Raw genomic sequence first — 21,764 nt, forward strand, 5'->3', positions numbered from 1 at the left:
TATCAAGGCTGCTCAATAGGGCTCTTAAAAACACTGCATTTCCCATCTTTTGAGGAAAAGTCCCACTTTTGATGACTTTGTTCCATTCTAAAAATAACTTTTTTTTTTTTTTACTGAAATATGACATGATAAGCAGAAAACTCCACAGCATGGGTAGACACTACATGATACTAAAATGTGACATGTTTTTCTAGTGTTGCTGTTTTCAATCACATATATGCTATTTCTTTCCTACCTGCGTAACTTAAAAATATGTGAAAGTGCTAGAGTGCTCCTGAGAGCTCCATCCTAGGGAAACAATTTGTGGTGCTGAGCTGTGGCAGCATGAGCAGTTCAATAAGGAGTCATTATTAAAAAAAAAAAAAAAAAAAAAAATAGCAGTCTTCACGTAGTTGATTTCTGTTGTTTTGGGGGATTAAAGATGCTTTTTTTCACTTGTCACTCTTGTGAAGTACATAAAAGTCCACCTACAATACAAATCACACTGTTTACCAAAACCACAACCAAGTGCATTTCTGGTTCCTTCTGCAGCAAGCTTTGATGTCAAGTGGCGTTCCCAGCATGGAGACAAATTTATTTATTCATTAATTTAATATATTCAATAAGCCAACCAGCACACAGACTTATTCTTTACAAGTAATTAGAATGTATTACAAGCATACAAATGTGCCTAAGATTGAGAACTTGGGTTATAATCTAATGAAAATATTGTCACTGAATTAATTTCCTATGTGGTGCCAGACTCACAGAATAAAAAGTACATTGAAAGTCTTCAGAGACCTACTGTCAACAGCCCAGCACTACCTCTGTTTTAAGCAGAAGATTAGATTTCAAAAGCCTATTCCTTTTCAGGCATGTTCTAGTTGTCTTAGAGGAATCTTCTGTACTTGAAAGGCCCCATGAAAGCTTCAGAAATTAAGAAAGTGAAGAAACCGGCTTTTTTTTTTTTTTTGCTATGAATATAATTAAAATTTATGCTTTACTATTAATAACTTATCTATTAATTAAAATCTATTTATTTATCTATCAGGTTTTTTATCACGCCATTGATTTATTATTAGCCATTAGTCATTAAAAATGCATTGGTCTCACAGAAATGGAGTTCAGCTGTCAGCTTACAGGGCTCAAGGCAGTTGTTCCTCCCTGTGATGAGCTGCAGTCCTGGGAGCTGCGGCTGCATCAGGGCAGCAATTAAAAACTGGGGTGGGTCCGAACCTTGCAGCCGTAGCTGTGGTCTTTGGCAGCCCTGCAGCAGCACAGAGACCTGCACTGATACTCAGTCCTTGCCAGAATCATTCATTTCACACTTGCCTAAGATTTTTATTTCTCAGTGTTTTGCAAACGGACTGTTGATGCAGCAGGGAGAAGTGTTTTTAAGCATGGGCCGTGTGATGTCAGTAACACACACGAACCCTTCGCAGCAAGCTGCGACTGACGCGGCCTCGGCTGTTCTGGAGAAAGCTGCTGGGACCGCTCGTGCAAGGCAGGTGGATGAAACACAACTGGGACATCGCTTCCAACCTTCTGTTCTGATCAGCTGATACAGAAACCAGGCAGAAACAGCCTAGGCTGTCTGGGCTCAGCGTTTCAGACAGGCTGCAGCCCCATGTGAAGCTGCATCCCTGAAGCATCCCAGGAGCTGCCAGCCTGATAACAATCTGCCTCCCAACACACTTTTGTTTCTTTCTGCCTAGTGCATAGCCTGGGGGCTTCTCCCTCTCTACAGATGTGGAGAAAAAAAAAAAAAAAAAAAAAAGAGAGAGAGAGAAAGAGAAAGAATTTAAGTATCCAGGACCACGAAATTAACTGGTTTTAGTCAGATATATTTTCCATTGCTGTGTCCTGCACGAAAGATGGTTGCTACTGAGAGTATAATTACCTGTTTTCTCCTCTCAGTCCTAAAACAAAAGGTTTCCGGATAGAGCTGAAGTGTAAAGAAAGATCAAGGGAATGCTCGGGGTTGCTTGAGAGCACTTCAGTGCGAGGCTTATCAGCGGCTCCTTATCGCCACTGATCTGACAGCACAGGTGTGATGGGATGCCCCAGCTGGGACGGATCTCTGCTAATCTGATCAGGAGTAACTCATTGTGTGCTGCTGGACACAAGTTTACCCGTTACCAGTTGAACAAAGGGGCAAATTAAGCCTAGCGGAGTGGTGCTAGTACCCGGAGGGATGTGGTGGGGAGACCTTGGCTGTGTGCGGGTGTGCAGCTCCCAGGAATTGCAGAACACCCCTGACATGCTCCCTGGGGGCGGGGAAAGAGCAGGCAATTACAGGATGGGTGTTCAGAAGGAAAAGACATTTCATATCCCGTGTTCCTCATTTTAATAATACAGACGTCTCGCTGTGAAGCATCTTCCAAAAACAAAAACCCCAACCTCTGTGACCCACATCCTTGCTGCAGTGGCAGAGCCAGAGCAGCAGCCTGTGGCTTCCCCTGCTCTGAGGAAAGGTCTCTGTCCCACCCGATGGACAGGACTTGTCCCCACGGCTGGCTCAGAGAAGTTCATGGCTGAAAGGGTCAGTGTCTGCTTACAGCCAGGATCACAAAGCAGAGAGGTGTTCTCCCCAGGCTCAACCCAAAATGCCATGAACAGAGGTGGACATCAATGCACGCTTGATTCTACTCCTCTGTGGACCAGGTCTCCCTCAGCTTCCTCATTCCAGCTCCCTGCATGTGCTCCCTGGGCCCCAGCGCCTGAGGAGAGGAGGCAGCATGCCAAAACATTGTCTTGAACACTGAACTGAAGCAGCAAGAGAGCTAAAATTTGAGGAAGAACTGTGTCGAGGTCCAAATGAGGTTCACTGCTTATTCAGGAAATAGTATTTCAGACCACAGAAGGAACCCTTCAGTGCCCTACCCTTTTCTACAGCAATTTGAATGGAAAAATGGCTCAACTCTGACAAAACCAGTTGAGTTCTACCTAAGCCTGTTTAAAAGTAAAATATCACATCATATGGAAAGATTTGTTTGGAATGGGAGGGACACAGAAGCACATGACAATGACAAAATTCTCTGTCACTGATGGATGACATAAGGGGTTTGATCCAGGCTCCTGTGCTTTATGTACAGCTCCAGCCTGTCTCTCCTGTCAGCTGCTAAAGGCTTGCCATAAAAACACTGCTTTTATCTGCCTGTCTTACAGAATCCTTTTGCTTTGGACATCATCTAACTATGCCAGGGTCTGATTAAACCCTCACTACCTGCAGCTTCTGGGAACTGGATCTGTCCTGTCTACCAGTCAGTCAGCAGGTACAAGGGATGGCAAGAAGATTTTGGAGTGAGCAGATGTTGTGCTAGATCCCTGCACGGTTCCCTGTGGATGTATCATCCCATAAGAATACAAAACTATCATTTCACTCCATATTTTGGCTAAAGATGAAAAAATGTGGTACCCTCTTGCTAACTAAAGGTCAAGATATTGTTAGTGTAAATCCAGAGGTCAGATCAAAGACTCTGTCATCATTCAGTGCATTGCTGAATGCAAGCATGTGCATGAAACGTGCACTGCTCTAGTTCATGTTGTGTTTTACATAATTCTCCATATTTTCTCTGAAGTTGGGGGTGTAGCTTTGGCCATGTCCAGCACTGGGCCTTGCTCACCAGGTGATAACTGCAAGAGCCACGCTGAACTATCTATGACAAAAGCATCCAACCCTGGCCATGCCTGGTGGAACCATCAGACCTGTGCAAGGAGCTGCAGGCCAAGGAGATGTGCAGATCCTTTCTGAATTTAAGATCTTCACACACAACTGAGACCGCGCTATCACTTCATCCAAGCGATTCATATTTAGTTCTCGAAGTATGAGAAAAACCAGCTGAAGATTGAAAATGGTGGCTGTAGCTTTGACAAAAACTGCAGGCCAAATTCACTAGTAAGCTTTAGAGAGAATTGTTTCATTTTCCCATCATAAGTAAACAAAGAAATAGCATTTCTAGCACCTCATTTCAGAATGTACCTGCTAGTTCTGGGGCTAATTATCATGTTCTTTCTGTGATGGAAAACAGCCCTACAGCATCTTAACTGCAAAATTTGGTTTTCAGGAAAGAATGGTTTTCTGAGGACATAAAAATGTGTTTCATTCTTACTGAGTAATTGGTTTATATTTGAATATAAATAAATGAGAAACAAGTATGCCATCTATTTCATAGCATTTGATGTACAATCATTTATACAATGGGGCCATACTCATAATATTTCTTCTATGTTATTAAAAATACTGATAAAACACTAGACATTCATTTGTTACACCATTTTCAAGTGCACGGGAGGATGAACAAATGTGTTTTCATTATAAGAGGTAATAATAATTAAGAGTGACAGAACCTTATCCTCAGGATCTGCCTCCCAGCAGCAGTTTGGCTGATAAAAAACCAGAAGTTAAGATAAGGCAGCAATTATTAAGACAAATCTTTTGAAGGGCTGTTTGAACTCCTGTGTCCAGCAGATAATCTGATTTTACAAGGTGCTCCAAGGCGGGGGAGGCTGCATGGGAAGCAGTACCCAGGTGCAGGCCTTTAGCCCCTTGCACCGGCATTTTTACCTCTAGCCATTTCCCTGCTCTCTTCTTCTTTTGTTTGCTACAGCTGTGGCACATAAATCAGTCTCCATTCTGTCTCACTGACACCAAAGAGAAACAGAACACAAACAATACACAACACCAAGCCCCAAATGTATTCATCTTTTTTTTTTCCCCTCCCATTTTTTGTGATCCCTTTCACTTATTTTTGGGGGGAGATTCAAAAATGGCTATGGGCAACTCTAATTCTACCTTCATGAATATTAGATGCACACAGAACATGAATATTTGAGTAGCTAATTCTGACTTAGGTGAATCCGATTGCTAATGGCAATTCATTTTTCCTCAGTGACATTCCACCAATAACCAGTGCGAGTGGATGATGCAGTTTGGAGCTGGAAAGCAAAAGGGAATGAAACAAGGAGCAAAAATGCTTTATTGATCTAGTCCTCAGGTGGGACTTGGGGCTGTGCCTCCTCCCTTACCTTGGGGAGAGTTTGAGCAGGGAGATCTGTGCTCAGCAGTTACGTGATCTTTAAGAACAAAATAGAGGGAAAAACTTTTAAAGTGATTTTTTTATGTCGCTGAGATACCGCTTCTGGATATGTTGTGCCATTTGTGGTGTGGCCCTCGTGGTGTGCAAACTGCAGTGGGAGAGACTGGTGGGTGCCAGCAGCCTGGCCCTGGGGTGCAGCATGTCCTGGCTGCCGGGCAAGGCCTGCTGGGGCTGGGCAGTGGCCCCTTTCTCCAGGCAGGTGAACCCACCTTGCTGCACAAGGGCTACAGGGATGTGCTGAAAAGGCATGAGGGGTGGAAACAGGGCTGTCCCCTTTGGTGATACTAAGTTATCTGTAAAACTGCATGCTTTGTTTTTATTAAAAAATATAAATTGTGACTTGATGTCCAAGGCATAGAAAAGAAACGTGGTGTTTCTGGACCTAGGGAATGGCAATGAGTAACCAGATATGACCAGACCAAACCTCAGCTGAGGTTCCATGTTTATGTTTACATGGCCCAAGAGATACAGCAAGTACCTATCATTTTATATTAGTCTTGAATTTTCCATTATTAGATGGATACTTTATAATCCATTGCCAATACTTACACACTTTTTTCTCCTTTAGCATGAGGCTGCCCTTGCATGCGCTTTGCACAGGAAAGATCCCACTGGGTCTCTGAAATCAGCATGGAGCAGCTCCTCTGCCAGGGCTGGGTTTGGGCTTTGTGTCTGGCCAGCCAGCCAGAGCAGCCAGGATGTGTAACAATCTGTCACCATCCCTACAGACCAGCTCCCAACTGCAGAGGCCAAAAAGCAGCGCAGAAGGAGCCTCTGCCATCACCCTTGCTGTGTCCCTCCACCAGACAGCCTGGGCTTCAGTTCCACAACACTAAAACCACTGAGGCTGAGCTCAGCTGGCCCTGTCCCTGGGTTCTCCCACCTGTGAGAGCACTGGTGCCAGCCCCAGGACGCAGAGAACACACTCTCAGTCTGCAAAAGCAAAGAAAGAACTGCACACTGAGAGAAAGTCCTGCTTAGTTTACAGGTTGCTTTTATTTACAAATATACTGAAGTGTAATCTCTCTCCTTTTTTTATTTTTCTGTTTTTGTTTAGACTCTGTGTGTGTGTGTGTGTGTCTGTGTCTGTGTGTGTGCACGTGCACATGGCACGTGGGAAGGAACATGATGCATGAGAAACTCATGGATCTTAGCTGCCAGCAATGGTGGCAGGAAAAAAATTGAAGTGAAATGAAATTTAAAAACACTAATAAATAATTTAATAATGACAAATAATTAAATTAAAAAAAAATCCAATCTACATACATTATGGTGGTTTGTTTCCAACAGGGAGGGAAAGGAGCAGCGAATCTACAGTGAAAGGAGCTGGTTAAGTATGAGAGAGCACAGTCATTTTTTACAAGTTAAACAAATTGTAACAGACAGCTACAAAATACTACATTTCAATAACATAAATACAGAATATATAAATATACAAGTAATACAGCCATACACAGCTAAAAAATAGGGTGTTCACCTAAAAACAGAGTTCCCAATGCAAAGTATCTGGCAGCCCCTTCCCAGCTGCTGCCGAACAGAACCAGAGTGCACCAAGCCAAGGTGATCCAGGCTGGAGCTGCCAGGAGGGAAACAGCCATCAGCGTAGTCAAATTGGCCCCAGAGAAGCAAGACCACGTTGAAAGCCCACCAAAGCCAAAAGACTTCAGGCAAGCAAATGCCCAAGCGTGTCCCTAAGTAAGGAGCACGGGGACCTGAAGCCTTGGCCTCGTGGCTGCCCTGTGCCCCTAGGCCACAGAAGGGGGCTGTGGAGAGACTGCATGCTAGGGAGCAGCTGCTGGGCACAAGTTCGTGGGGTGAGCTGGGCGTGGGGCTGTGTAAAACATAGTCCAAAGCACTGAGACTCCAGGTACTGTGGCTCCAGCTCCCACAGCCGTGTTGTGCTTCAGCTGCCTTTGTCCTGTCACTGCTGTGACCCAGCTCCAGCTTATGAGAATCCTGCCCTTCCTCATGATTCTGCTGTTCATTTCTAGTGACTTTCAGGGAGAACCAGAATTCTTATGACAGGGTTCATAGAGGTGCTCTTGTAAACCCCAGCTTGCAGCATCCCAGCAGCATCCCAGAGCTGGGTTCACTGGGGTATCTGGGGCAGTGGCTTGGGACTGACCCTTAGGGAAACTGGAAAGGAGTCCTGAGCACAGTAGGAAGAGGGAAGTGGGTTCACATCATCTCTGCAAGGCTTGCTGGCATGAAGGACCTTCCCCATGACATGATACACAGCAAGGTGGCTGAGCAATGACCCCTCAAAGGACCTGGTAATGATCATCTGAGTTCTGCAGGGTGGATTTGAAAAATCCACTCGGCAGCCACTGTGCGACTAACGTGAGCCACATCTCAGGCACGTTAGCTGCGACTGGGCCAAGTGATCTGGATGTTTTTGATGACAAAGTTTAAAGATGAAAAGGAGATCAAAATGCCCAGGATGATGTTTCAATATAAGTGAGTGCAGCCACCACCATTTATTTACAGCAACTTAATTGTCGTCAATATTGTGACTGTGAAACATCTGCCCCCAGTGCAGTGACAAGGAGGGTCTGTGAGCAGCAATGCACAGCCACAGTCATCCCCTTGGCAGTGAGCCGTGCCAAGGGAAGGTGCTGCTGCCTGTCCCAGAGCCCAGATGGGACCCAGCACCAGGCAGCTCAGTCTCCCTTCTTGGGTGCTGGGAACTCTCTGCCACCGTCACCGACCTGCAGCTGCACAAGGACCTCTGAGCTCGTACCCGGCATATTCATTCTGATCTCACAATCACCTTTTTTATACATTATCGAGCACACTGAAACGTAATCAATCATCTTTTACTTAATTGCATCTTGTCACCACTTTAGCTGTACACGTATTCCTTGATTAGCCAAAACAATATGATGGAAACACCATGAAGAGCTTGCTTGATGCATTTGTGTTAGAGAGGGGTTAATATCCTAGGGAAAATGATCAGTGTAAGGTGCATGTAATAAACTGCTGTCATGACCTCTAGCCTTTGAGCTCCCATATGAGCAATCATTGTTTGTGGTTTCCGTGGAAGTGCCAGATGCTAAGAATTTTTGGCAAGAGTTTATCAATTTGACTCAATATAAGATATTACTGTGATATGGCCCATTAAATATTTTGCTTTCACCTGACTGGGGACATTCCCTTGACAACAGAAGAGTAAAGGAGAAATCAAAGAGGTCAGAGGTTGCTGTATAAACTTTTACTGCAAGGTCCCAGGTTAAAACCACGATGATCACACTCCAGTAGGATAATTTATTCCACAAAAAGAAAGTGACATTTATTTTGCTTTAATCAACTTTGGCCTTTGCCAGCTATCGCAAGCCCACTGGAAATCCTGCCTATGCACCTTCCCTGGACCAGCAGCAGCCCAGCTGGCATGGAAAATGTTACACATGCCAAGGGCCTGAATGTCTGTGTGTATGTGGCTCCAAAGGTGGCAGAACATGGGGCAACAAACAGCTAAGGCATCACCATATGACACACCAAGGGAGAGGAGATAGTATGTACAAGCATGGAAAAAAAAGGTGGCAAACAGTAATCAAAAAAATCAGCAAAGAATTATACTTCAGCTATAAAATGGGATGTCTGATTTTTTTCCCTTGGAGATGGATTATTTTTCAACATCCATCCCAGATGTGGAGGTAGAGTTGGGACAAGACAGTTCTCCAAACTGTAGGTCACATTATAGTTCTCATATAAGTCCCTGTAAACACCAAGAATGCCATTTTGATCCTGCCAGTAATGAGATATGAAGCAAGGCTGTGCCTGTGTGAGGAATCTACAAACTGGAACATCTGAGAGGCTTTTCTGACTGTAAAGTAGCACAGCAGAGGGGAGAGGAGGGAATCGATGAATCCATCGAGATTGGTGGTGCCAAATGACAAATGTCTACATGTGCCATATGAAATCTGCTTGCTTCTGCCCTGCAAGCAGTGAGGATCACCTGAGTTCTTTATAGATGTTGGCTATCATGCAGAGAGAAAGGAAATTGTTATTTATTTTGATACACGAGGAAAGGAAAAAAATACTTGAACAGGATGGTTAAGAAAAGAAAATCCTTTAAATTTCAAAATGTATCTAGGGGCTCACAATGCTTAGTTGAAACCACATCCTTGCCAGAAAGCAGGGAATGGTCACCAGGCAAAGCATATGGACACAGCAGACCCACATTCCTGGGGATGGCAGCAATCAGAACCTACACTGACAGGGACAGGGACAGGGACAGGGACAGGGACAGGGACAGGGACAGGGACAGGGACAGGGACAGGGACAGGGACAGGGACAGGAATGTCCCCTGGAACCCTCACAGAGCCACCAGCCCCTTCCCTGACCGAGGCTGTGTGTGGCACTCAGGGGCTGCTCTGCAATTCAGCAGTGGGAGGGCAGCCCTTGGACTGAGCTCTGCCCCTCGCACCATGGGCACACACACAGACAGACACACAGACACACAGACACAGACAGACACACGGACACACACACACACAGACACACGGACACACACACACACACACACACAGACAGACACACAGACACACACACACACAGACACACAGACACACACACAGACAGACACACGGACACACACACACACACAGACACACAGACACACACACACAGACACACGGACACACACACACAGACAGACACACGGACACACACACACAGACACACACACACACACACACACACACACACACACAGACACACGGACACACACACACAGACACACACACACACAGACACACACGGACACATGGACACACACATATGTAGACAGGCACACGCACAGAGACACATGGACACATGGACACACACGGACACACAGACACACACATGGACACATGGACACACACGGACACACAGACACACACACAGACTCACAGACACACAGACACATGGATACACATGGACACACCCATGTACACACACAGACACACACATGGACACATGGACACACATGGACACACCCATGTACACACACAGACACACACATGGACACATGGACACACACGGACACACCCATGTACACACATATATGCACGCACACACACAGAGCCTCATCCACGGTGCTCTTGTCATCTCTGGAGTGAAACCTATGCACTTACCCTGCAGATAAAACTTGGCTTTCTCAAGAAACCTCCAACATGCTCCGTGCACACTTCCATGCTGGGGGAAATGGTATTTTTCCCCTTGGACCCATCATCCAGTCCTTCCCACCGTGCCTCTGGAACACCAGGAGGGCCCCTTGCAGCAGCCGATGGGGGCTCCTGGGAGGGCTCCCGCGGCTGAGCCGCCAGCCCCAGTAGGGCTGCTCCCTCCCTGGGTGCTGGGGCTCCGTGGGTCCCTCTCTGGCCTCCCCCTCCATGGGACACCCACATTCCCACAGAAGATGCCAAGCCCCACAGGGACACTGCAATGCTGGCCTGGTACCAGTCCTCAGCCTGGAGGAGTTAGATTAACCAAAGCTTTGGACTTGTTTTTCATCTATTATGGTCAATATATTAAAGGTATTTATTTAAGAAAGTGCCTATCCTGCCAATCTTTCCCCATGAGCTCTATTTTGAACACACCCTATAATTACTGGTATTACCCTGGCAAATATTCCCCATGAAGTTTTCTCCAGTGAGAGCCATGACTGTACTTGTCTGCTTCTCCACATTATAATTATCACCAGGCAATATTTATAGCTATACTATTATTACTTATGGTATTTTATGCCCTACGAAAATCTATATGACATACGCTCAAACTTCAGCACCAGAGACAGACTTCACTGGGCCCTCCCCTTCTGTCGGTGCCTGTTCTTGGCAGCACTTGCATGGATCCGGCAGCTGGCACCGCAGCCAGGAGTCCTGGCGGTGCGGGGATTTGCAGGCCAGGTAAAATTTCAGCTCAACATACCTGAACTTCCCATCGCAATTTCTTTCATAGTTTCCTGTTCCTGGCTGGTGCACAGTTCAGGACTTCTGGTGTTTCAGGCTAGAACTGTGTATCCTTGGTTCTTGCTGAGGCAAGGTAACTAAAGGAGTGCTTGATTATTCCAGATGGACAATAGAGAACCGCACATTTATGCCTCATGCAAAACAAATAAACAGAGCAGAATGAAAAACACTTGTTTGCCAGTCATGGTCTAGACTTGAAATTTGGCACTGCAATACTTACAAACAAATGTAAATATTTTAATTCACACTCAGAAAAAATTAAATAAATCTGTCTCGTAAGCACCTTTAGTTTTAATTATTTAAGATCAATACTAACCTCTATTCCTCTGCCCCTAACATGCATCTCCTCTCCAGGATCATAGACCTTTCTTACTCTGAAATCACTGGCTTTCTCCACAAATACTGTTAACCAGTTTCCCCAGTATCATATGCATAAGGGCTATAAACTAATGAGCAGATCTAGGTTATGTAGAAAAGTGTAGAAAGGAAACAAATGTTGAACGTCACATTTACATTAACTTCTCACAGTTCAAATGGCAATTTATCCACAACATAGTATGAATCATGCAGTAAGAAAAGGAGGAATCTCCAGTTTCTTTGATTTATTTGTCATATGGTTGACTGATGTCAGTATCAGTGGCTTAAAAAAAAAAAGTTTAGACATCCAAAAGAAAGGAGGAGAGAGAGGAGGAAAAGGTCTAGCTTTCCACAAAATCCATTTCCTTTAAGATGATGAGCTCAAACCAAACCAGATCAAAGGCTGAGGATGAGCAGGTTCTTCTGTTCTTCCGTGCTTGTCTCGTGGTCTGGCGCCAGCTGGGAATCAAGGGTATGGGACGGGTGGATGTGTTTTGTATTTCTATATATGTATGTATGTATGTAGGTATTAAAATATATATACATACATACACATATATGCAAACAGGGATAGTCTTCCTAAAAAAACGCTCTTTGCAGTCCAGAGGCAGCAGAGTCACTGTGAAGGAAGAGCTGGGCAACATATGGCTGTAGAGTCTGCACTGGAAAAGTCACTGGCTAAACAGATGCCGGCTGTTAGTTCTCTTTATTTTCATGAGGCGAAATAGGAGCTCTGCATAGAGTACAGCCTGTCAATGGGATTTCCTACTCTAGCCTGCATGGAGTTAACTTCGGAAGAGGCAAGAAAACAGTCGCTCAAGCTAGTTAAAGAGGTATCACTGTCGATATCATGAAAAATGGAGTCGTTTCCTGCAAATGAAATGTACACGTTAAGCGGGATGCTGCGCAGCCGGTGAGGCACAGTACACACAGGCGCTCGCGCGCTGCGCCGCAGCAAACAGGAACGCTCCTGCTTCTGCGGCCACATGTTAACCTACTTTGGCTCTGAGGGTCTGCCCTACATGGAGGAGGGTTTGAAATCAACCACAGGGGTCGACTGGCAGCAATGCGCCCAAACCCGCCAGGGTTTCATTTCAATTTCAGTCAGCAGCACAAAACAGAGTCTTGGCTGACAACGGGAGCAAACGGTGCTGGGGAGGAGCAGGGACCCAGCTTCTCCAGGGCTCCGGCACTCATGGGAGCACCGGCACTGTCAAGAAAGGTGGGACCAGATATCGAGTGCCCATGACAGGGAAGCATGGTCTAAGAGCCATAATCATACTGGTCTTCATAGACATACAAGGTGGAAGTTCTACCAGTGTGACAGGACCCAGCAAGAGACCCAGCTTCCCTGGCCTCAAGTGAGCTACAGTTGTAAACATGCTCTCCTTTTAGAAAATTCCACTCTTTTAGGGCTGGTTTGGAACTACTTCCCTTAGTAACTAAGATTTCAGCTTACTTCAACACTGAAGGTTCCAGAAAAAGCTCTAGCTGAAGTCCTGGGGGCTCTGAAAAGGTATTAGTCTGGTTCTTTTTCCTCACACACTGATTCAAAAGGGCATTGTGCCATCCCCTGCATCCCTTTTGGAGCACAGAACCTGCTTCCCAAGGAGTTTTACTCAGAAAGCCAAGCAAACCCACAAAATCACAAGCCACCTAATGCTTGAGGGCATTTCATATGTCCTCAGCTCCTTACAGGACCTCCCAAACTTCCCGGTGTGCACCATGGACTTGTCTCAGTGGCAAAAGTATTGACACAGACCCAAAGCAGATTTCCTGTTGGCCTGTGCACGCTGTGCTCAGGACAGTGATGCGCGTGTGAGCCTCTACAGTGAAGTGCTCCTGGTCAGCAGAAAGGAGTCTGAAACAGGCCCTTGTGGGCTACCGCAAGGCCGAGAATCACAGTCTGAAAAATCCTCTGAAATTCTTTTTAAATGCCACACTGCAATTGTCCAGAATCAATAACTGAGCATTTAGTGCTTGTAATGCGTTTGATGTGTGGTCAAGCAATCCTGAAAGCAAACCGTCATCTTGATTTGGGACAGAGAATAAAACTATGCAGGAGAAATGTCCTGTGGTAACCCATCTCTTAGTAGCTCAAGAACTGTTCTTTAACAAATCCACGCATCCAATCTGAGTGGTCTTACAGGGCTGCTTATTCATTTTGTAATGAATAGATTACTTCTCTTTATTGAAGGCACTTTTTCCTCAAAGCTTCTAAGAAAAAAGGAAAAATTTGTGAGGGAGCTAGAATTTGGTAGTGTTTATTTTTCAGTGTCTTGGACAATGGTTTAAAAAAGTGGAGCTAGGAGAGGTAATGTTGCTTGCTTATAATTTATCAGAATTGTACTGTGAAATAGTTTTGAAAGGTGTCCAGAGCTTGAGACGAGCTCTGTTCTACCCCCTTATGTGTACAAGAAAATACACAAATAAAACCGACTGGTACAAATCCCAGAAAAAATATTCTAAAAGCCAGTAAAGCTGCTGCCCCTGTGTGTGATCCAGCACATGGACCCAGCTACTTGGGATGTGGCAGAATGAGGCATGCCTTACCATAGGGGTTCATGTGGTCGCCTGGCATTTGTGGAGGGGTAAGACCCTGCTGAAATGGGTCTGTGCCATAACTGCTTTGCTCCATTGCTACAATCTGCTGCTGTGGTGGTGCAAGTGGTGTGTAAGATGTCATCATCCCTTCCATTCGGTTGGACATTACCTCTGCAAAGCAAAGAGGAGGTACAGTTACTGCTGGGGAAAGGGCAGAATCAGTGGCAGCAATGAACCCTAGCAAACACAGCTAGGGTATCCTGTCAGTCAGAGAAACTTTCCAAATTTTGTCTGAGCACAGAACCCTGAGCAATGAGCTTGTAAATGTAAATGTGAATGTGAATGTAAATGTAAATGTAAATTGTAAATGTAAAGACTTGTAATTTCTGACTACATAATTTCTGGAGCTCCTAGGTCCTGGCCCCTATCCTCCCAAAGTCTTTATACTCTGCATGACTGAGCCCAGTTATCCTCTAACTTCTGCTGGTCCCAGTTTTTCTGCTCTGGGTAAAATGGAGGATTTGAGGCTGAAAGGTCTTGGGAACTGGAGATACTCAAGAGTATCTCCAGAGCAGCAGAGCAAGTCCCAGTGCCTCTGTGCAGTCCGACACTTGTGGGGGCTCTCCGTGCCTTGGCTGGGGCAGTAATGCTGACACCTGTGCAGATTCCCAGCTGAGCACTGTGCCCCTTACTGCAGAAGAAAACAAACTGGAGGATCTGCCTGGAGCAAGCCTCCTGGAGATTTCCTCCAGTGCAAATACCTCCCCGTGGCACATTTCTACCAGAAATGAGGTAACAACTTCTGTGTGAGCGCCTCTGGGGTCTGATCCCACCAGGAGAACTTGGGGTAAGCTGGCGTGGGCACTCGGGCACACCTCTGTGTCCTTCCACTGCTGATGGCACACGTCACCCACAGACCTGCAAATCCAGATCGCGCCCTGGATCGCTGTATTAAAGTATCATGTGGGAATAGCACTTCCAGACAGTTGCAGATTCTCTCTCACTTTGCTTTTTCACAAATCCCCTACCTTGTCCTAGTCGCTGCGAGTTCTGTTGCTCCTGCTGCTGTTGGTGCCTTCGTGCTAGCTTTTTCATCTAAAAAAAGCAGAACAGAACAATCTTATAGCTCCAAATGCAACAATTTTATTTCTTTACAAAACCGTCTGCAAACATGTTATCAGTTAACACAGGCCATTTATACTTATGCACACACTGTTGTGGGTTCAGTTTCAATTCTAAGCTTAAACATTTCAGTTTCCAGTTCAGATTTGCATGCAAAATTTACTCCCAACCCTGAGCTGCTTTGAGCATATTTAATTTAATGTCTGTATTTGGAAGTTGCCTTTCTAGTGTGGATATGGAGAGCAGAGCAGGCAGAACACGTAGAGCTCAGCCAAGGGGCTTCTGCAGTGTGAGCTGCATCCAGGGCAAGAGCCCATGTCGAGGCACAGCCTGCATTTGACTTTTGAGAATGTGACAAACAGCCTACCTTTGCTCTTTGGTTTTGAAACCAGACCTGGACGACTCGCACGCTGAGCCCTGTTTCAGCTGCCAATGTTTCTCTGACCTGCAGGAGGAAATGCTTAATGATGCAATTTTTCATAAGTTAAAAAAAATCCCAAAAAACACTAATCTGTTTTGTTAGGAGGAACATTTGTACTTACAATAAAAATTGAATGTATGGAATTACTTTTAAAAATTCATCATATTTTTGCAGAGTCTTGTCAGGTTCTGCCCCTGATAGCGCTACCAGCTCTGTAACTACTGAACAAAGAGTGTGAGCTAAGGAAAATGACACTAAATTTTACCCATAAAAGACTTCTGTGCAAAAAGAGTGCTCTGCTCTCACCCCAGGGGAACTGCTATTGCCCCAGGAAGGGGCAGGGCTGTCTAGGGCTGTGGCCTGCTGTCAGAGCTGACTTGGTCCCTGGTGAAGCACCTACCTTTCTGCAGGGCTTAGAAGACACTTCAAAGGATGCTTTGAATGCTCGTCTCTGCTGTGTAGTAAGTATTGTCCTTGGTCGTTTAGGTCTTCTTGGGTCCTTCCCATCATCGCTTCCTTTTCCTTGGGTTACTTGGCCTTTGGTGGGCTTAACATCTCCATCTTCATCGTCACTTTTGACTGGTAAAAAAAGCATATATAATTGCAATTGTTCCACCAAGAAAACAGAATGTTTGAGAACTGTTCTTCAGTCAACAGGCTCAACTATTGTCCCATGGTTATTTGACTGCCTAAAGCAGCTGTGGGCAGGAAGAGACCAGCTTTGATCTGTGTGCTCTGCCTAAATCAAATGCCACAAAAGCATAAAAATGTTTTCAGTTTTTAACTGAGGACATGGGACTGATCAGGGGATGGAAATTCATAATATGCTTCAGTATTTTCAGGAATTGGGCACAGAGAGACTTTGCCCTTCCAGCACCTCATGGTCCTGTGTGCTCACCTGCTCCAATCTCACCTTTAAACACCTTTACCTTCACAGCTGAACTCCAGCTTCTCCTGGAGCATTATCTGCAGACAGGTACTGCTGCCTGCACTGCTACAGCAGCAAAACAGCATAGAGCAAGTATCACACAAATATCTCAAAGCCCATCTAACTAAATATAGTGCAGATTCCACTTATTGAATACTGTTTTGAATGTTTTGAAGCTCCAGAGATAATATGAAATATAATCTTTGTCATCTCATTTATTCTTCCCACAGAAAACATCAGTAATCTTCCTCTGTGTTTTAAAATGTGTCTGAATGTACAAGCACAAACTTCTCTTTCTCAGTAAATACATACAAGTATCTATATGTTTGTGTAGACCAAAGAGATCCCTTTGTATCTTCTATAATTAAATTCTGAATACTCGTAAAATCTGGTGATATTGACACGTGTTAGTACATCGTCCTGGAAAATCTCAAGCACAGTGGCAAAGGTTGAGGGGTAAATACATATTTTGTTGTGAAAATCATCTTTTCAACTCAGCATATTTTATTTGACCAGACTACTGATTTTTCTTTCAGAAAACACTATCACATAATTATAGGGACTTCAACCTGAAGAAACACACTGAATTTTCTATGTACTGAAAGACTGCATTTGGGGAATCAACAAATTAGACTTTAATTCATTTTAGGGTGTGATTATTATGCACCTAGCAGTCTAATCACCTTTTACTTTAATGAGCATCTTTGGCCTAATGATTAAAGAGAAGTTCAGTCATTTTAATAACCATGACATTATTAACTTTCCAGCATACCATTTCTAAGGAAAGGTGTGTGAGGATTAATACTGCTCATTGGAGAGTTACTTTTGTGTCCAGTGTTTGATTGAAGCAGGACACATTCTCAGCCAGGGCTTTGCAGATTGTGTGCTCTCACACAGACCCCTGGGAGATCAGTGTTTTCACTGTGTTAGACAATGGGAGACAAACAACTTGTTTAATTTGCCAGCTAGTTTTTCAGGTTTGGGTTTGGCTAGCAGAGAATAATGAGGAAAAAAAAAGCATCTCCAGGAGTAATAAACTCCCCTTTGTGCCAAAGGGAAATGAAATGGAAACCAAGACTGGTCTGTGCTACTGTGGTAGCTCCTCACTGCAGATCACAAGCCAGATCTGGTCCCGAAGAGGAGCCCACCCCTGCTGAAAGCTGATGCCAAACACAGCTGCCAGCACCGGTTGTGAGTGGGACAGGGGTGGGGGAAGGTGCCTGTGACCAGCCCCAGCGTGGGGACAGCCTCGCGTGGACAGCTGGGCAAGGGCACTCGGTGGGCACCAGGCAGGTGCACAGGGGGTCATTGGAGCTGGTGGGGGGCAAGGTATGCTGAAAGTCAGGGGGGAACTCCCACACCTCAGGCACGTTCACCAAAAGCCCAGAGCCAGTACTCAAGGCCCTGCAAACGCAGCGCAGCGTGACAATAACTAAAACACTGCTCCAAGAGTGGCTGGTCCCACGCATTGCCAAGTCTGCTGAGACCTTTGTCTTGAGGCATTCCTGATGTGGAAATAAAAATTTTAGCCATGTGGAGACTGTGGCTCTCAGATTAGAGATTAAGGATAATTTCTGCTCCCAGCTAAAATGGAGTAACACATTTTCCTATAAACCACAGGCAAACATGTCATTTGTACATGTAATGGAATGGTAGCTGTTGATTTTCTTAAGTATTTTCTTGGGAAACAAGAGTGCAATTATGACGGCACAAACCCACATCTCACTTACTTTCAGATTCTCTTCAGTACATCTGTGTTGCACTTGCAATCTTTCTTAAAGGTACTATTTGTAATTTGCAGTGAGATTCCCCATAGAAAATCGTATTACTGCTGTGCCCATTTTCCAGTTTAGTGCTGAAATTGTATGTGCAGAAGATCTTCATAAGAATGTCTATGGAGAACAGCATACTGATGCCTCACTTGAGTGAGGTCTCAGGTAGCTAAAGTCAGCCTGATTAATGCTTTATGATCTTACAGAAAAACACTTTGATGGAAGCAAAAAGATTTTGTCTTTTACTAAGCAGGAAGTTAAGGAAGGGAGTCAGGTTAGGGAAAGCAGACTGCCAGTAGGAATGTTTTCAGCTGTGCCTGCAAATTTGCATAGGTGGCACATGCATATAGATGAAGTGGATGTGAAAATGGATGCACTTTTCTATAAGAAAGCTCTACAGACTCATGCAGTTTTTCCAGTCAGAGCAGGTGTGGGAAAAGCTCACCTGAGTCTGAGTCGTCTGGGCTGACCGAGCTCAACAAGTCTTTCTCTTTCTCATAGTCACTTTTGCAGAGCAGCTGCCCTTCCTTGAGGACAAACTCATCCCCTTTCCTCAGCTGGCGCTCGCACACGCAGCAGCAGAAGCAGCTCAGGTGGTACACGCACTCCAGGGCGCGCATCACGAACTCCGTCGGAGCGATCTTCTCCATGCAGCCGCTGCACTTGGCAGCGAACAGCCTGCAAGGAAGAAGCAGCACAGTCAAGGGGAGCGTCAGATCATACCCTGCGTGGATCTGAATCCAACAATGTCTGCACAGACCAGCCTGGCTCACGCTTCTGCACACTGCAAGTTTTACATCCTTGGGCTTGGAAACATTGTCAGCATGCAATTTTTTCAAATCTCGATCCCTTTGGTCTCGAGATAACCTAAACCACCTTTCCTTAGTGGACAAAGCCCACAAAGATCTGTCCTTATCTCAGTGGTTTTTTTCTTTTCAAAATGAGAAACAAAAGGCAGCTCCCAAAGTTGGACAATTGCTTAAACCTAAATGTATTTTAATTCACCTTTTGGAGGAAGGACCAGCTCATGCATTGTTTTATGCAGGGTCTCTGGTTTCAGCACTTAAGCCCTATTCTGAACAGATTTCATTACTCTCCATTTTTGGTATTGTCTGTCTCTGAGGAGACTGATAAACACAGAAATGAGCATGAAAGCTGTGCTTTTGATGAGGCAGAGCACGTGCGTGTACACACGATTGTACACATGCAATCAATAAAGAGAGGAGTGAAATAACACAGCTTTTCTTTGGATGTTGAGTTATTCCAGAACAACCTGTCTCTGAAGGAAGTACTGTGCATTTTAAATGGTGTGAAACATCCTTTGGCAGAGATAGGCAGTGATACAATCTGTCAAATTACCAGTATAATCACAAACCCTAGAACACACACTGTATCCAGACTAGTTCTTATTAATGCTCTATAAACCCTTTCTTTCATCCATCATTAATTTTCTAGGTTTAAGTTAGAATTATTTAGATTAATTTTATCTTGCTTTTCTAAGGGCAGCTGGGAATGACCCTAAGTGAGATTTCAGAAAAGGGCTGCCTCAAATAAAGAAGAATTGCTGTTACATCCCTGTGTCACATGGTGTGCTGGTGATTTGAAATTCAGTGTCTTTTATGGCAATACATCACAGTGCAAGGTGCATGAACATTTACATTTCAGAAAGGAAATGAACACCACTGCACCGGTATGCTCACAGAAAAAAAAAAAAAAAAAATTAGATTCTGCCTTTTAAGATGGGGTATGCTGACTTTTTCCTATCATCAAAATTATAATTTTTCACAAAAAAGGCAATTCTCTCTGATTTTAGAAGGCTAAGGCTGTGGTAGTTACTCATTTCTCCAGAGCCTCCATTTTGTCTGAGCTGGGAAGTGCAGGAAAATGGCAGTACGAGCCCTCAGCAGAGGGCTGGAGTCAGAGTGGGCAGGAGGGAAAAGCAAATGTCAATATGGTTGCACACAGCATCCAGAACACAGCTGAGGGATGGGAGCTGGGAGTGACTGCACCGGGAGCCTGGCTGGCTCAGTGCACACCTTTGCACAACCTCAAGGTAGCTGCCATGCAAGGTGGGCTGAGTGGCTCTTTTCCAGGTATGTAATGAATGAAATCCATCAAAAGGAAACTGATGCCACACAGGACCCTGGGTACTGCCATGAACAGGATGGTTTATTCCATACACTCAGTCTGCTTTGTCCGCAAGGCTTTCCTTACGATGCTTTAACCAGCAAATTCCTAGAGCAGAAAATATTTTTATCTGTACACGATTTTATAGCTGAAAGGATTAACACAGAGAGGAGGAAAACAAACAAACAAACAAATAAATAAATAAATAAATAAAAGATGCACTGAAAAACCGAGAAAGGTTTTTTTCTATTTAACTGCTTAACCTTATTTGACTCATTTAACCAAGCCTGGCCCCTCTGTCCGTGGCACACCTGGAGAGCTCAGGAGCGGCAGAACTGGTGCCAAGGCTCTGTGCCCCATCCACCCCCACTCTGCCGTCCCCGCCGGCCGCGGGAGGGACGGCTTGGCACCGGGATACACCGGCATCGTGCCGGGATGTACCGGGATACACCGGGGTGCACCGGGATGTACCGGGGTGTACCGGCATGTACCGGGATGTACCGGGGTGTACCGGGATGTACCGGGGTGTACCGGGGTGTACCGGGATGTACCGGGATGTATCGGGACCATACCGGGATGTATCGGGACAGTACCGGGATGTACCAGGACAGTACCGGGATGTACCGGGACCGTACCGGGATGTACCAGGACCGTACCGGGATGTACCAGGACAGTACCGGGATGTACCAGGACAGTACCGGGATGTACCGGGACAGTACCGGGATGTACCAGGACAGTACCGGGATGTACCGGGATGTACCAGGACCGTACCGGGATGTACCAGGACAGTACCGGGATGTACCAGGACCGTACCGGGATGTACCGGGATGTACCAGGACTGTACCGGGATGTACCGGGACAGTACCGGGATGTACCGGGACAGTACCGGGATGCACCGGGAGCGCAGGGCTCCGCTGCCCATGGCGTGTCCGGGCACAGCGCGGCTGGACCGGGAGCGCTCGCTCACGGCTCCAGGGCCCCGCTCGGAGCGGGGAGGTCGCGGAGCTCTCCCCGGGGAGCGGAGCCGGCGGCTCCCGTCCCTCACCCATAAAAGTGCGGCGGGGCCAGGGTCGCTCCAGGGTAGGCTGCGGCTGCCTCCAGTCGCCTCCCAAGCAAACCGCACGATACGCCACCGTCCAGTGGCAGTGAAAACATAAATGGAACACAGATTACAGGTCATTTCAAGAAGGAAAGCTCAGGAAAGCATAAATCCCCTGCACCTTCCCTCAAACAGGCACACGAAGATGACTTCCTTGTCCTGTGGAACGTGTTGTTTTGCCGACTTGCACCTTTGCTGTCATACTGCCTTAGTAAGTGTCCTTTTACTTTTCTTTGTAAAATGTTTTTACTTTTTCTTTGAAATAAATATATCTAATGTGAACAGAAAATACTTTCTGTTATTTACTGACAACCAACTATTCCCGTAAAGATGGTGCTTTTGCAGCTCTTCCCAAGGCAGCC

General features: G+C 45.5%; 1 protein-coding gene and 1 long non-coding RNA gene across 2 annotated transcripts in view; both read right to left on the reverse strand.

The window, feature by feature from the left end:
- Nucleotides 1–548: 548 nt before the first annotated feature.
- Nucleotides 549–2,062, reverse strand: LOC148182650 (uncharacterized). The gene is made up of 2 exons (XR_015774379.1): nucleotides 1,880–2,062; nucleotides 549–1,720 (listed from the first exon to the last, which is right to left on the reverse strand). It is a non-coding gene; the product is annotated as an uncharacterized LOC148182650 (long non-coding RNA).
- Nucleotides 2,063–11,881: 9,819 nt separating this feature from the next.
- LMX1B (LIM homeobox transcription factor 1 beta) overlaps nucleotides 11,882–21,764 on the reverse strand; it is an 83,849-nt gene continuing 73,966 nt past the window's right edge. The window contains exons 3-8 of the mRNA XM_005529146.3: nucleotides 18,622–18,854; nucleotides 15,877–16,055; nucleotides 15,423–15,500; nucleotides 14,962–15,028; nucleotides 13,943–14,104; nucleotides 11,882–12,259 (exon numbers count right to left, since the gene is read on the reverse strand). Coding sequence (XP_005529203.1) covers nucleotides 12,102–12,259; nucleotides 13,943–14,104; nucleotides 14,962–15,028; nucleotides 15,423–15,500; nucleotides 15,877–16,055; nucleotides 18,622–18,854 — 877 coding nt within the window. The 3' untranslated portion in view covers nucleotides 11,882–12,101. The remainder of the gene's footprint in view (nucleotides 12,260–13,942; nucleotides 14,105–14,961; nucleotides 15,029–15,422; nucleotides 15,501–15,876; nucleotides 16,056–18,621; nucleotides 18,855–21,764) is intronic.

The sequence above is a fragment of the Pseudopodoces humilis genome, chromosome 22 (assembly GCF_049639895.1).
Source record: "Pseudopodoces humilis isolate 2021_Gansu_Grassland_sample_001 chromosome 22, ASM4963989v1, whole genome shotgun sequence".
In the NCBI taxonomy this organism is placed as follows: domain Eukaryota; kingdom Metazoa; phylum Chordata; class Aves; order Passeriformes; family Paridae; genus Pseudopodoces; species Pseudopodoces humilis.